Source organism: Oryctolagus cuniculus, chromosome 11, assembly GCF_964237555.1.
Source record: "Oryctolagus cuniculus chromosome 11, mOryCun1.1, whole genome shotgun sequence".
Classification (NCBI taxonomy): Eukaryota; Metazoa; Chordata; class Mammalia; order Lagomorpha; family Leporidae; genus Oryctolagus; species Oryctolagus cuniculus.
Window position 1 is genome coordinate 25713271 of NC_091442.1, and position 16084 is coordinate 25729354.

The 16084-nt window shown below is 54.5% G+C and overlaps 1 protein-coding gene across 1 annotated transcript in view; it reads right to left on the reverse strand.

Moving 5' to 3' along the window:
* HCK (HCK proto-oncogene, Src family tyrosine kinase) overlaps positions 1-13240 on the reverse strand; it is a 41243-nt gene extending 28003 nt beyond the window's left edge. Inside the window, exons 1-2 of the mRNA XM_008256153.4 lie at positions 13073-13240; positions 210-327 (exon numbers count right to left, since the gene is read on the reverse strand). Coding sequence (XP_008254375.1) covers positions 210-326 — 117 coding nt within the window. The 5' untranslated portion in view covers position 327; positions 13073-13240. The remainder of the gene's footprint in view (positions 1-209; positions 328-13072) is intronic.
* Positions 13241-16084: the final 2844 nt, after the last annotated feature.

Below are 16084 nucleotides of genomic sequence, written 5' to 3' on the forward strand. Positions count from 1 at the left end.
GGACCAAGGCCTGGGCTGCAGGCAGGACAAGGGGAAGTGGCTTCCTGGCCCTGGAAGCATCCTGGAGATGTTGCCTGGAGAGTGAGGGCTCTGCCGGTGGCTACTTGGCTCCATTTCATCCTGCCCAGCGTGGGCGGGCAAGAGGCTGTAAGAGCAATGCTGGGGCAGTGTCAGGGCCGGGGAGGACGCCAGGCTCCTCCTCTACTCACCGGCTTGATGGAGGATGTGGGATCCGGCACATACACAGTTGTGTGCAGGTTCGTGCTGGGCTCGGTTTTTGAGATTTTGCGTCCACCCTGGAGGAACTTGGACTTCATGCACCCCATCCTGTGGCAGACAGAAGGGAAGTGAGCCCTGGCTGCCCAGAGCCCCACACACGGGAGTCTTGTGAGGCTGGCACTGGAGGCCCCTGGCTTGACTGCCCCTTCCAGCCCCCTGCACGCACACACACACACACACACACACTCCGCCCACCCAGAGCTCATGCACCCTGGCTCCCTCCAGGCTTCCCCATGTCCACACCTGCCCCAGGGCTGGCCCAGAGCTGATAAATTGTCCTAGCCATGGGTATGAGGACCTGTGGGAAGGGGAGTTTATTTGAAGAAGTCATGAGGATGATGGAAACACCAGGAAAGAGCCAGGGGAGAGAGAGGGAGAGATAGAGAGAGAGGGCTTCCATCCACTGGTTCACTCCTCAAATGGCTGCAAGGGCCAGGCCTGGGCCAGACCGAAGCCAGGAGTCAGGAGCTTCTTTGGGGTCTCCCAAGTGGGTGCAGGAACCCAAGCACTTGGGCTATTCTCCGCTGCCTTTCCAGATGCATTAGCAGGGTGCTGGATCGGACTGGGACAGCTGGGACTCGAACCTGTACCCATATGGGATGCCAGTGTTGCAGGTGGTGACTTTACCTGCTACACCACAATGCTGGCCTGTAGATTTTATCCTAAGGATAGTGGAAAAGCATGGGAAGGTTTTGGCCAGAGAATGACAGGGTTCAGTTTGCACTTTAATCCCGCTGGTAGCCAGGGGAAGGACAGACTGTAGGGAGCAAGGCAGAGAACCCAGCAGCGTGTGTGTGTGTGTGTGTGTGTGTGTGTGTGTGTCTGCCTCAGCTGTCCAGGAGTCAGATGACAGTGGCCTGGTGCAGGCGGTGAGAGGAGGCGGGAAGAGGGTGGGTTGGGGGACGTTGTGCAGGTGGAACTCACACACTGCAGTTGCACTAACTTCAGATGCGTAAGGAAAACACGTTTGCCTGATGAGAGTCAAAGCGCATTGCCAAAGCGGCAGAACTGTTTCACGTCTGTCCTCCAGATAGGCGCAGGGATCGGCGGGGGAGGCAGGTTCTGAGCACCTAGGTAAGGAGGTGGCTGCTTCCCTCATCTCGGCACGACGGCCATGTTCTCCTAAAGCAGTTACCACTCAGCTATACTTATCCTGTTTCTGAAAAGCACAGGAGGGTACGGTGGGTTACACTGCCTGAGAAGCCCACGTCCCTAGTAGGAGTGCCTGGTTCAGGTTCTGGCTCCTTTGCTTCTGATCCAGCTTCCTGCTAATGCGATCCTGGGAAGACAGAGGATGATGATTCAAGTATTTGAGCCCCTGACACTCACATGGGAAACCCTAGTGGAGTTCCTGGTTCCTGGCTTTGGCCTGGCCAAGCCCTGGCTGCGATGGGTATGTGGGGAGTGAACCAGTAGATGGAAGGTTGATCAGTCTCTCTCTCACACATGTGTGAGCACACTATCGCTCTGCCTTTCAAATAAGTAAAGTTTCAAAAATTTAAAAAAGCATGTGTTTATGGTTTAAGAAAAAAAAAATCCCAAGTTCCTAAGCTTAGGAGAGTTACTTGGAAGAAGAAAATGGATTCCTTTCCTTTGCCAGGATTTGTGCTTCCTGGCAGGGAGCGGGATGATTTCCCACCTCAAGACTTGAGTGGCCTTTGCTTCGCTTGCACTTAGTGAATAGAGTAAGGGACACGCTCAGGCTGCTGGGGTGCTGTCCATTAATCTGGGCATTATCACCATGAACCACTGTTTCATAATGTACTTGCCTGCGTTTGAATCTGAAACCAACATCTCCCTTTGATTTGTATGAAATATGTATCACAGTTCTGGGAAAATTAAATAACATCTGGTGTAGGTTTACATGACATACGATTATAACACACTTCATATATTTGCTCAGGCCCCAGCATTGTGGCACGGAGGGTTAAACCACAGCCTGTGACGCTGGCATCCTATATGAGTAGGAGCACCAGCTCAAGTCCTGGCTGCCTCGCTTCTGAGCCAGATCCTCACTAATGCGCTGGGAAGGCAGTGGAAGACGACCTAAGTGCTTGGACCCCTGCCACCCAAATAGGAGACCCAGATGGGGTTCCTGGCTCCTGGTTCTGGCCTGGCCCAACCATTGCAGCCATTTGGAAAACACACCAATGGATGCAAGATTCTCATATCCCACCCCCACTCTGCCTTTCAAATAAAATAAATCCATCTCTCTATTTATCTCTCTCTCTCTCTATCTATCTATAATTATCAATGGAAATGTGTTCTGGGAAGAGCATTGCTCTGTGATGTAGGGCAGCTTCACCTGCCTCCCTGAGCAGCCACTGATCTGTAGCTGTGAGCTACAGGATTCCCAATCCATGCATATGGAGCACCCATGAAGTATCAGTCTGTTACTGAATTACATGTTCCCAGTGGCCTTGTGGTGGTGGTTCTATCCCAGGGGGTGGTGGGCACCAGGTGAGCTGCAGAATGTCCAAGTGCCCAGCACACAGGAAGCTCTACATAAATGTTGACCACAACCATTTCTGTTTACCTTATTAATTAATTTGTTTATTTGAGAAACAGAGAGAGAGAGAGAGAGAGAGTGTACCCATCCACTGGTTTATTCCCAAAATGCCCACGATGGCTGGAGATGGGCCAGGCTGGAACCAGGCCAGGCTGGAACCAGAAGCTGGGAACTCAATTCGGGTCTCCCATCTGGATGGCAGGAATCCCATTACTTGAGCCATCACTGCTGTATTAGCAGGAATCTGGAGCCAGGAGTTGGAGCTGGGAATTGAACTCAGGTACTCCAGTATGGGCACGGGAGCCTTAACCATCCTAACTGCTAGGCCAAAGCCTTTCCCAATGCATTTTTTTTGGTCCCAGGTCTTCAAACCCCACTGCAGCATATTTTACACATACAGCCCATGGCCGTTATGCCTCGCCAAGCAGGCGTGGTAGCAGTGTGTGGCTCAAAGCTCCTGATCAGGCAGTGCAGACACAGGACGGCTCCCTCATCACTGCACGGGAAAGGCTACTTTGCTCATGACCATGTCCCCTGGTGCCGGCCCAGTGCACAGTGGGAGCGCACGCACAGAGAGGTGGTGAATGCGCGCCTAGCCCACTCCCACTGTGCTGGGAAGTAAAAATGTCAGCATGTGGTTTGTGCTCCAGGGACCAAGTTGAGAAGGGAAGGTTGGACATACGAAATTACTTCCCAAAGCCACAATCAAAGAGGCCCTTAGGAGGTGCAGAAAGTAGAATCGTGAGAGGCCGGAGCTGTGGCACAGTGAGCTAAGCAATCACCTGTGATGCCAGCACCCAATATCAGAGTGCCAGTTCGAGTCCCAGCTGCTCCACTTCTGATCCAGCTCCCTGCTAACATGCGGGGAAAACATCAGAAGATGGCCCAAGTGCTTGAGTCCCTGCCACCCGTGTGGGGGACCAGGATGGAGTTCCAGGCACCTGGTTTCTGCCTGGATTAGCCCTTGCATTGCAGTCATTTGGGAAGTGAACCAATGGATGGGTGATCTCTCTCTCTCTCTCTCTCTCTCTCTCTCTCTCTTTCTCTCTCTCTCTCTCTCTCTATATATATATATATATATATATCCTTCAATAAAATAAGTACATTAAAAAAAAGAAAGAAAGTATAATGGCGGTCACCAGGAGCTGGGGGCAGGGGCAATGGGGAGCTACTGCCTAATGGGTGGAGCTTCAGTTTTACAAGATGAGAGCTGTGGAGACAGGTGGTGGTGGTGACGGCCGCACAGTGTTATGAGTGCACTTACTCTCCCGAGCTGGGCCTCAACAGTGGCCCCAGTAGTGCGTTTTGTGTCCTCTGGAAAGTTCTAAGGGAACGGGAGAGATAGCTGGGCCATGCAGCAGTTGTGGAGGTTCTTGGTGGGTGAAAAAGCAAACTGCCAAACACGAAGACTACCGACTCGTTTTTGTCACATGAGAGTCTCGGAGGGTGCTTGCCAAGTTCATGGAAAATGGAATGAAAGGATTAATTTCAGTGCAAAACATCTTGAAATCCTTGTTGATATGTTCATAGACAAAGCAACTTGCTGATTATAACAATTCAGCAGAAGAATAAGAAGTTGGTTTTTGAAGACGAGGGAGCTTCCAATAAAGATAAATATTTGGGGAGACCCGAGAACATTCCAAGATCTGATTTCCAAAAAGGATTTGAAGGAGCTAAAACCTTAAACCACAGACAGAGCCCTTCAAGTCTCAGAAGGGGTTACTCTACCAATCAGAAAGGAAACATTCCCAAACACAAGCCCAGGGTGGGCCTGCTACCAGATTTCTCTCTGAGCCTCCTAGTAGCAAAGTTAAAAATGGAAACTTGAACACCGACCCCCATAAGATCCCAGGAAATATGGCAGTTTGTTGACAGAAACAAGTATTTTTGAACCCTAAATTCAGAAGAGGGCTTATTACATGGACGCTCTCATAAAAAGGTGGCCGAAGGGCAGGCAGGATCCAGTTTCTCCCGCTGGATCTGGCAGCCGAGTACAGCGCGCTGAGGAATAATCCAGAACAGGTGGCAGGGACGTCCAGGTCTCCAGGTGCCTGAGGCACGGCCTAGGGGACATCCTTCCCTCCTCTGGTGCCAGCTCCTGGATTTTCCTTTGGGGAACCAGCCTTCTGGGCAGGATTGGCAACTGGATCCAGGCCTGGCTGACCCGAGGGTCCTGGCCCCCGACCCCCGGTCGCAAAGATTGCTTCAGCTACAGGGAAGCACGGTGTGTGAGCCTCACAGAGTCTGTGCCCTGGGAATTTTCTGGAAACATTAGGAAAAAGCTTTCTAGAACCGTTACTGAGATTCAGGAACCTGGAGCTGTTGGGCACCGCCTTGACATCTTGAAGGCAGGAGGCTGCTGTAGAGTGAGGCCACCACAGAAGACACCGGAGCTGCGGGATGCAGACCAAGCAGTTCCTGAAGGTATGTGTGAGCACCTGGATCCAGCTATGCCTGAAGCTTATAAACCCCCGGGACTGCTTCCAGTTCCCGAGCAAATACATTCTCACTCTGCCCCAGCCAACCTGAACGGGGTTTCTGCCACTCGCACCCAAAGCGACTTCACTGACTCTTCTGTATTCCTGAGCCACACTCTGGACTGCATGCACCAGCGGCTCTGCGAGTGAGGACCTCTTACAGTCTGGCAGGAAATTCTTACGCACCGCAAAATTTGAGACCCACCGAGCTAATGGTATGAAGGCTGAATGTGGCAGTCAGATACTGCGTTTGGATCCTGGTCCTGCCACCTCCTGGCATCGTGACCTTGGGCAAGTCACCTCCCCTCTCGGGGTCTCCTTTTCTTTCCTGTAAGATAGGCGATGCTCGCTTCTCAGGCCTGGCCCGAAGTCTGTGTAACAAGGGATGTGAAAGACTTTTTGAATCATCTGCACACACGTGTTTGTCCTGTGTGGTTCTAAACCAGGCTCCAAGGCAGAAGTAGCCCTTCTGGCTGCTGGGTTCAGAACTACTGAGCACGGGTAAAGACACTTCCTCAGGTCACTGCGATTCTGAGAACCCGAAACCTTCTTCTTGGCCTCCCCGGCTTCTGCAGGCACGGCGTGGGAGGGAAACGAGAAAGGTCAGCTTGCCTGCCCTGGCTGCTTCCCACGGTCACCATGCGGGCGGCGGAGGCCTCCAGGGTTCCTCCTGCACTGTCATAGTCAAGTCCAAGGGGAAGAGGCCAGGGCCTGCCTGAGCAGCTGTGGAGTGGGCCCGAGAGGGTTTTCTGGGAGCTTCCACGAGGCCTGTGAAGGATAGGATCCAGGGCTCCACTCTGCCGCAAGTTCACTGTGTGAGCTCAGCCGAGTCCCAGGCTCTGTGGGGCCCTGCAGCCTCCACACGTGAAGTCGGATGTGGGATGAGACGCTCTCTGAAAGGGACAGCTGCCCTTCTTCCCGCCTCGCTGCCACTCCCACGTCTCCGCCTGCGGTGCCACCAGCCACCGTCGTCCTTTGGGAACGCTCCCTCCCCAGGCTCAGTTTTCGGGTCGGGGTAGCACCGATTGCACCCCCGGCTGTAGGGTGAGCCAGGGTTGCAGTGATGGAACCAGGGATGAGCACGTGACTCAGTCCTGGCCAATGAGACTCCACCCTTGGCCTTTGGCTAGCAAAGAGGCTTGCAGCAGCCAGGCAGAGCCAGGAACCGCAGAATCAGAGACCCAGACCTCAGCCTGGCTGACGCTGATCTCTCGTGGACTCTCCAACAACCGTTCTCTCTGCTGGAGCCAGTCTGAGTTGGATTGCTGCCCCCTTAACATCAAGGAGTCCTGTCCCACGCAGAGGAGATTCCTCTGAGGGACTGCAATTCATACCTAAGCATAAATGACTAATAACAAAGACTTCCTTGATGGCAGGTGTTTAACACAATGTCTATTTATTTATTTTCATCTACTTGAAAGGCAGAGTGGAGAGAGAGGGAGAGAGTTCTTCCATCTGCTGTTCACTCCCCAAATGCCTGCAATGGCTGGGACTGTGTCAAGCTGAAGCCAGGAGACAAGAACTCTATCCGGGTTTCCCATGTGGACGGCAGGGGCCCAAGCAGTTGAGCCATCATCCACTGTCTCCCAGGATGCATTAGCAGGAAGGTGAATCAGAAGTGGAGCAGTCAGAACTCAAACCAGGCACTCTGATAAGGGATGTGGCTTAACCTGCTGCACCGCAACACTTACCCCATGACAGCGATGGGTAGAAGAGGTTAAGATGGTGATGGGTAGCCAGTGCCGTGGCTCACTTGGCTAATCCCCTGCCTGCAGCACCGGTACCCCGGGTTCTAGTCCTGGTTGGGGCGCCAGATTCTGTCCCGGTTGCCCCTCTTCCAGTCCAGCTCTCTGCTGTGGCCCGGGAGGGCAGTGGAGGATGGCCCAAGTGCTTGGGCCCCTGCACTGACGTGGGAGACCTGGAGGAGACTCCTGGCTCCTGGCTTCAGATCGGCCCAGTCCTGGCTGTTGTGGCCGTTTGGGCAGTGAACCAGCAGATGGAGCATCTCTCTCTCTGTAACTCTGCCTTTCAAATAAATAGCACAGTTCTTTAAAAAAAATGCTACTGGAGCCGTTCTAGTAGGCAGGGACGGGTGGGTTCTGTCAAGCCGGTGGTCCTGTGGCTGTGCCTACCCGGTGCCCAGCGCGTCACAGGCCCTCCACAGACATCTGTGCAGGGAATACACTGGGTTCTGCTTCCCAGAATCCTCAGCGTGCCTGGCTGAAATGAGCAGACCAGAGTTATGATCCCATTTTTCAGAGGGGAGCATGGAGGTCCACGGCACAGAGTGGGCCCCCGGCTCTCCTGCCTCTCAGCAGGCCCTGGGGTCAGCCCCAGAGGCTGCAGGCGATGAAGGGGAAGGGGAATGAGGAACTGGAACAGGAGGCTCAGGAAGGCAGACTGTTGCAGCTCACGACCGTCGGGTTACAGGAAATTTCCCTTCTCAGAACAGCTCAGCCACGGCGTGCGGGGCCGGGGGGGAGTCTTCCCCAACAAGACCACTTTCGGGGTACAGAGCACTGCAGCTCTTCTCGGCTCCCCGTCTTCTGAGTACAGCATCTCCTCCTCCAGTGACTGTTGTCCCTAATACCACTGGTTCACTCCCCATAGGCTCACAATAGCCAGGCCTGGACCAGGCCGAAGCCAGGAGGTTAGAACTGAATCTGGGTCTCCCATGTGGGTGGCAGGAACCCAACCTGAACCATCATCTGCTGCCTCCCAGGGTGTGTGTTAGCAGGAAGCTGGATCAGAAGCCGAGCTGGGACTCAATCCCAGGAACTCTGATTTGGGACACAAGTATCCCAAGCTCTCATATCTTATATCTCATATCTTAGCTCTCATGCCGAACTCCCACCCCAGCCCTCCCCTTCTCGGGGCCTCCGTTCTTTCTATAGGGCTCAGAACTTTGATTTTACAACAGGAGAGTCGGGCGATCACTGCCTTCATTATACACACGGAGGAACAGCCCCAGGGAGGGGGAGGGGTGTGCCCGGGCTCACACGGCGCTGAATGACAGAACAACACACTGAGGACAAACTCAAGGCCTCCGGCCATTTGCCTGGCTCAGCTGGAGGTGAGCTCTGAGGTGCAGGATTGCAACCACATAGTGAATTCTTAGCCTGCTCACTACCCTGGGGCCACCCAGTCAAGTCCAGAATTCCAGGGCAGCTGTGAGCCTCCTGGGAAGAATTTTCTCTCTAGAGTGGACAGGGGCCAGGGCAGTTTGGGGAACAGGGGATGTGACTTTGAAGTCTGAAGGAGTTGGGTTTGCAGCCACACTTTGCCTCCTACAAATAAGTGAACCTTCAAAGATGTCAACCAGGCCACACCCCTCTGCTCGAACCCTTGCTGGGCCCCTGAGCACGACCCCTCTCCAGTGGGGCAGGCCTCTGTGCTCAGACGGCCGCTCACCCTCGCAGACCTGTCCCCACCAGCTCGCTCCAGATCATTCCTCTCCATACGCACACCTCTCGCCTTGCTTTTTCCCAACATGCGAACCACGCTTCTACTGCAGGGCCAGTGCATGTGCTGCCTTCTGGAATATTCTTCACCCAGAAACGCTTGTTCACGGCGGATCTCTGTGCAGATCTCAGTTTCCTAGAGGCCTGTCCTCAGCCGCTGCCCCCACTCCCATTACTTTCTGTCCCCGTCATTCCCCGCATTCTTGGCCCACAGCATCTTACTGTGGCCTTCTGGGGCCGCACCTCTCGGCGGTCAACTGCAGGGAGCATAACCGACCCGAGGCCACAGCTGTGCTCTGACCCTCTCAGCACTGTCCCACAGACTGCTCCAGCCAGCCACAGAGCACGGCAGGGACACTGGGGCAGCCCCGCATGGAGGGGTCTGTGACCGGCTCTCCTTAGACCTCCCTCGTGGCCTGGGACACTTGTGCCTCCCCCTTCCCTCTCCCCACACCTCCTTTCTTCCTTCTCTCCCTCCTTCTCCACTCTCTCTGTCCGTTTCCTCTTCTTCAGGCATCAGCTGTGCCTTGCCACCTGACGGCTCTCCGAGCCTCTCGTGGTTTCTCCCCGTATTCTCTTGGGGGCTTCCTGTGATATATTTCTAGCGCAGTTAATCTGTGGGAGTCTGCTTCTCAAAGGCCCTGAGCTAACACACCGAATGTCACCCCATCGATTGATGGCTCATCTCCCCCACTGCGGTTTAAGACACAGGACGGCGCGGACTCTGTTCTGCTCACGGATCCATCCGTGGGGGTAAAACCAGGACACAGTAATTGCTCAATAAATTCCTGCTGAATAATTCAGTGAAGTGCCCTTTGGCCTCCTGGACACCCCGGAGCGTGTGTTTAAAGGGAGGGATGCCGTATGGGCACCAGTTCTGGTCCCAGCTGCTCCACTTCCAGTCCAGCTCTCCGATGTTGCCTAGGAAAGCAGTGGAAGATGGCCACCCACGTGGGAGACCTGGAAGAAGCTCCTGGCTCCTGGCTTCAGATCAGCTCGGCTCTGGCCATTGCAGCCAATTGGGGAGTGAACCAGCGGATGGAAGACCTCTCTCTCTCTCTCTCATCTCTACCTCTCTCTGTAATTCTTTCAAATAAATAAAATAAATCTTTAAAAAAATTTAAAAAAAAAAAAAACGAAGGGAGGGATGCCGTTGGAGTAGCTCATGCTTGGAGGCACAAAGCTTCTCTGTGCAGAGGTAGCCGCCTGCATATAGGAACAGGAGACAGGGCCAGTTGCCAGCTGAAGCAACATCCATGCCGACCTGCTGGGTGCTCCAAGCTCAACGGCCCCCAAAACTGTCCTCCACAAATGGAGTCCTTGAAGCCACAATGCCCACACACTCTGCTCTTTTCATAGCTTATAGCTGGCATAGCTGGCTGAGGCCAGGAGCCAGGAATGCATCCCTGGTCTCCCGCGTGGGTGCAGGGGCCCAAGTGCTTGGGCCGCCTTCTGCTGCTTTCCCAGGTGCATTAATAGGAAGTACTCCAGTATGAGATGCCAGTGTCACAAGCGAGGCCTAACGTGCTGCACTAAATGGTTGATTTTAATACAGATATGTGCGTTTCAGCTCAATTAGGATATTTTAAAATCACAAACTACGTAAGAGTGCTCTGCTAGAAAGGTTAAACAAATTATGGTGTTTTCAAACAATGGAATATTATAGAGTCATTAAAATGTAATAATATTTCAATGATGGAGAAAAATGCTTCCAATATAACGCTAAGCAAATGCATAGGATAAAAATGATATATTCAGCACTATATACTAACATGTTTGTCACAAAAAAAAACTCATGCTTCCATTTTTTGAGTCCCTACCAAACGCCAGGCACATGGCCACGGGTCTAGAGACAGCGGGAGGCCAGCAGAGCCGGGTTCTCCCCCCTCTCTGGGGCAGAGCCTTCGGTCTTCTCACGTGATGGGAAGGGTGGAAAGCCGCCGAGCCCTGGTGTTTTCCTCTGAAACAGCTGCACAAGGGTCCCAGGTCCCCTGTCCAGGCAGGGTAGTCCCGGCAATGCTGTTTGTCGTGGGGAACACCTGGGAGCGACCTGAATGCCCATCTGCAGGGAATGAGCATGTAAGCTGGCCGCCTGCTGGATGCGCCACGGTGGTTAGAGGGGAAGAATGACACCTCTGTGGCTCATCCTGGAAAGACATGGACAGCGCAGCCGTGAGAAGTGCGTGTGGGTGGGAGGCTCTCACCGGGAGGGCGTGTACAGCAGTCTCCCTTATCCACGATCTCACTTTGCCTGGTTTCAGTTACCCATGGTCAATCGTGGTCTGAAAGTACTAAATGGGAAAATTCTAGAAATAAGAAAGTCTTACGGTTCAAACTGCCAGCTGTTCTGAGCAGCGTGTTGAAATCCCACCTTGTCTGTCCCATGCCAGCCTGCCTGGGATACGAATCACCCAGCGTGTCCAGGCTGTGTACCGGACTTGCCACTCGGTAGCTGTCTCGGCTCTCAGGTACACTGCTACGATATCACAGTGCTTATGTTCACATTTTACTGTGGCCTCCAAGCACAGGTGCATGGCGCTGGCAGTCTGGAGATGCCAGAGAGATGCCATACAGTGCTGGGTATGAGGAAAGCAGGCTCAGGCAGCCCCTAGGCCTCAGAACATACTCCGGGGGGTAACGGGGAGATACTGTAGCTCTTGAAGACACTGGAAATCACTCTGGATTGCTTATGCAGAGATGTACACCAAATGTATAAAGGCACAGACCGGGGGCCGGCGCCGTGGTGAAGCATGTTACGCTGTCCCCTGCAGTGCCAGGATCCCACATGGGTGCTGGTTCGAGTCCTGGCTGCCCCACTTCTGCTCCAGCTCTCTGCTAATGCTCCTGGGAAAGCAGCGAAAGATGGCCCAAATGCTTGGGACCCTGCCACCCATGTGGGAGACCCAGAAGAAGCTTCTGGCTCCCGGCTTTGGACTGGCCCAGCTTCAGCTGTTGTGGCCATTTGTGGAGTGAACCAACAGATGGAAGACCTCTCTTTTTCTGTCTGTTACTCTTTCAAATAAATAAATTAATCTTTTTAAAAAATAAAGACACAGACTGGAAGGATTAATCCATGACAGCATTTCCTTCTGGGCAAGGAGAGAAAGAGAAAGAGGACAAAGTGTGTGTGTGGGGGGGTGCTTCAGTTTTATTTGTTATTTTTATTTTTAGTTTTTTTTTTTTTTTTTTTTTTTTTTTTTTTTTTGTCATTTGAGAAGCAGAGAGAGAGAGATCTTTCATCTGCTGGTTCACCCCTCAGATGCCTGCATCAGGCCAAAGCTGAGAGCCAGGAACTTAATCCAGGTCTCCCGCAGAAGTGACAGGGACTTAAGGACTCGTGCCATCACTGTTGCCTGCCAGGGTCCACATTATCAGGAAGTGGGATTGGAAGCAGAACCCAGACTCAGCCACACACTTGAATGTGGGACATGGTTGTCCCAAGGGACGACTGAACCACTCTGCCCAACGCCTGCCCCAAGTGGGCGGCTTTCTTAATGAATTTATGAAATGTAAATGAGCTTGGTGCTCAGACTTCCGTCCCATATATGTAAACGCAAATATTCCTAAACAAAAAAAATCTGAAATCCAAATCCCATCTGATCCTGAGTGTTTCGATGAAGGTTGCTCCTCCTGGATTGCCCTGTGTGCCCCCATCCTGGGTTTTGGAAACCCAGGCACAGGAAGGCCAGACCTCTTCCCCAAGGCCCAGCAGGCAGTCTGCCTCACCGGCCCTAACCATTGCACTGCCCTGTCACGTCTCACAGAGCGGCGCGGCCTGGGAAGGAAGACTCAGTGGCCGCGTTTTGGAGAGGCTGACTTGCCCAAGGACTGCCACGCGGGACTGGGCACTAGTCCCCTGGTCGCTGTCCAGGAGCTTCCGGTGGTGACCCAGACCTCCCAAGGTCGGGCTCCAGCCCAGCCGGCGACCCAGCTGCAGCTGGCCTGGGTGTGGCGCGCGTCACGCTCCGCCCAGCCGCCCCTCTGCCCGCGCCGCTGCCCGCCTGGCGTGACCGTCACACACCCGCACCGGGAACCCGAAGGGCTTTTCCCTCCCGCGCTCCCTGCGGCCGCGTCCCTTCCTTCTCGGGGTGATAACTCCCCCTGCCCCGCAGAAGGGGAACCCGGACGGCGCAGAGAAGCGCAGCCCTAGCAGCGTCTCCGTGGGCGCGGCTCCCTTCCCTCCGCCGCACGAGTTCTTCCCCGGCCCCCCTACTCCCGCTCGTCCCCTGGGGACCTACTGCCCACCCCTGCTCCCCTCGCTGCCATCTGCGGCCGGCCCTGCCCACGAGCCGGAGCTCCTCCACCTCCCTGGCCAGGTGACCCCAGGACGCGCCCGCGGTACTCACCTAGGCGCCCGCTTTTCGCCTGGCGGGCAGCCCGGATCCTCGCAGCTCGAGCGCCCCCCCAGCTCAGCAGCCCCCGGGCCTCGGGGGCCCGCCCGCAGAGAGGAAGACGGACTTGGGAGACCTCTGGGTGGCGTGCCGGTCTTCGAGGACTCCTCCGGGCGCAAAGCACTGCCAAGCTCCCCTGCTGGCACCGGGGGCGCAGTGACGCCCCGGCCGCGCTCGGGAGAGGCTAACCCCGCCCCCAAGGGGCCGAACACCGCCCCGGTCATCCTGAACGAGGTCACCATCCGGCAGAGGCCTCCAGCTCTTCCCAGGATCCACCATCCCTGGGGGCGCGTCCCTCCTGCCACTGCCCCAACACCTTCCCAATGCGTTCTTTTTTTTTTTTTTTTTTTTTTTTTTAAGATTGATTTATTCGAAAGGTGGAATTAGAGAGGGAGAGAGAGAGAGAGGGAGGGAAGAGGGGAGAGAGAGAGAGAGAGAGTTTCATTTGCTGGTTCACTCCCCAGATGGCCACAATGGCAAGAGCTGGGCTGATCCGAAGCCAGGAGCCAGGAGCTTCTTCTAGGTCTCCTGGACGGGTGCAGGGGCCCAAGCAGAGAGCTGGATCGGAAGTGGAGCAGCCAGGGCTCAAACAGGTGTCCATATGGGATACTGGAACTGCCAGCAGTGTTTAGCCTGCTGGGTCCTAACAACCCCTCTTCAAAGGGTTCTATCCCTGACCCCACTCCTAGATTTATAACCCCAACCCGGGGTTCCCACATTGCCCCTAGGTCATCCTCCCACTCCAAGTGCTTAACCCCCAGGACTTCAATCGCAGCCACCAAAAATGCCAACTTCTGGCCTCCAGGGCATCCATGCCGCCTTCAAGTAATCAAACAGGCCGGGAAGGGTCCCCTGGCTCTCTCCCCTCTCTCCCAGTCTGATCCTTTTCCAGCCCACGCTGCCTCCATGCCCTGCCCATCCCCCCATACTGTGTCCTGAACCTCCTCTGCCCTGTCATGGTCAGCAGTTTCCCCTGGACTGACCATGCAAATCCACTGGCCCATGGGGATCTCCCTGGCTCGCCCTGGGTCGGCTTCCGGGCAGCAGCGAGAAGTCGGGCTGGAGGCGACCAAGGCCAGCACGGGACGGGTGAGGGCGAGGCACGCCAGCTCCTGGAACCTGCAGGGGCTGACCTGGACTTCTGCGGAATCCCTACCGCACCCCATCCTGAGGCTCAGCACAGCCATCACTCATTCACGCCATCACCCCACACTCGCCCTTTCCCGGCGGGCACTGTGCTGGGGCTGTCAGCCGCATAGTTGCTTGCCCTGGACTGTCCTGTTTGGGATGTCTAGCAGCATTGCTGTGCTCTGCCCTCTAGACACCTGCAGCTGTGTCCTGACACAGCCCCGTGCCCCCCGGGGCATGAGAGGGGGACATGCAACCAAGAATGAAAAAGACAATGAACCTGGCCTTCCATAGTTGGTGTGTTCCAACTATGTGTGCTGTGGGTTTAATGTACTTGAATGGCACCATTTCAGTGTTGTACTTTCTTTTTCTTATTCCATGGCTATTGTTAAAAATCTGGCTGCTGGGGTCGGTGTTGTGGTGCTGCAGGTTCAGCCACTGCCTGCAATGCCGGCATCCCATAACACAGCATCAGTTCAAGTCCTGGCTGCTCTGCTTCTGATCCAGCTCCCTGCTAATGCACATGGGAAAGCAGCAGAAAATGGCCCAAGTGCTTGGGCCCCTGCCACCCACATGGGAGACCTGAAGGAGTTCTAGGCTCCTTCCTGGCTTTGTGGTCATTTGGGAAGTGAAGCAGAGGATGGAAGAATCTCTCTGTCTCTCTCTCTCTGCCTTTTAAATAAACAAATCTTTAAAAAAAATACATATATAGTTTGAATATCACCCACTAACCGAGAAAAAGGAAGCTTCAGGAGTTTACTCGCCAAAGTCACACACTAATGGCACTGCACCAAGAGGTTCGAGACTTCATCCAATTGCGTTCAGAGCCGGGGGTCTCAGGGACCTGATTAGACTGGATTAGGTCGTTAGGGCACCGGTAGCTTTGCAAGGAGGGGAGATGCAGAGACAAGTGAGCTCCCTGTCTTGCTACGTGCTGCTCCAGGACCCTGCCAGCAAGGACACCATCATCAGAGGGCAAACCAGTGGGCCAGTCTACTCTGGACCTTGACCCTCCAGAACCATGAGTGAAGATAAGCCTCTTTTGCTTGTAAAGCTAGCCTGCCTCAGGCTCATTATAGTATAGAAAACTGACACCGTAGCCAGATTGCAGAAGGTAACTGCCATGCGGTCATCTTTCATATCCTCCACCTCTAATTTCTCACTCTCTTGTTCATGGACATTTAGACTGCACAGTTTCCCACCACTGTCGACAATACCACAATGGACATCCTCAGGCACCTTCCCTATGGACTTGTGTGAGGCCGTTATAAAGACTTCAGGCCTGACGCTGTGGTGTAGCAGGTGAAGCTGCTGCCTGTGGCCCTGGCGTCCCACACGGGTGCTGGGTTGAGTCCTGGCTTCTCCACATCTGATCCAGCTTTCTGCTAATGGCCTGGGACAAAAGCAGTGGAGGATGGCCAAGTACTCGGGCCCCTGCCGCCCACACGGGAGACCTGGATGGAGCTCCTGACTCTGATTTGGCATAGCTCAGCCATCACCAGTGCAGCTATTTGGGAGTGAACCAGGGTGTGGAAGACCCCCCCGCCCCCCGTAACTCTGACTTTCAAATAAATAAATAAATCTTGGGGCTGGCTCTGTGGTGTAGTGGACTAAGCCTCTGCCTGTGGTGCCAGCATTCCATATGGGTGCCAGTTCAAGTCCTGGCTGCTCTTCTTCTGATCCAGCTCTCTGCTATGGCCTGGGAAAGCAGTAGAAGATGGCCGAGGTGCTTGGGCCCCTGCACCTGCGTGGGAGACCTGGAAGAAGCTCCTGGCTGCTGGCTTTGGATCAACTCAGCTCCAGCCATTGTGGCCATTTGGGGGGTGAACCAGCAGATGG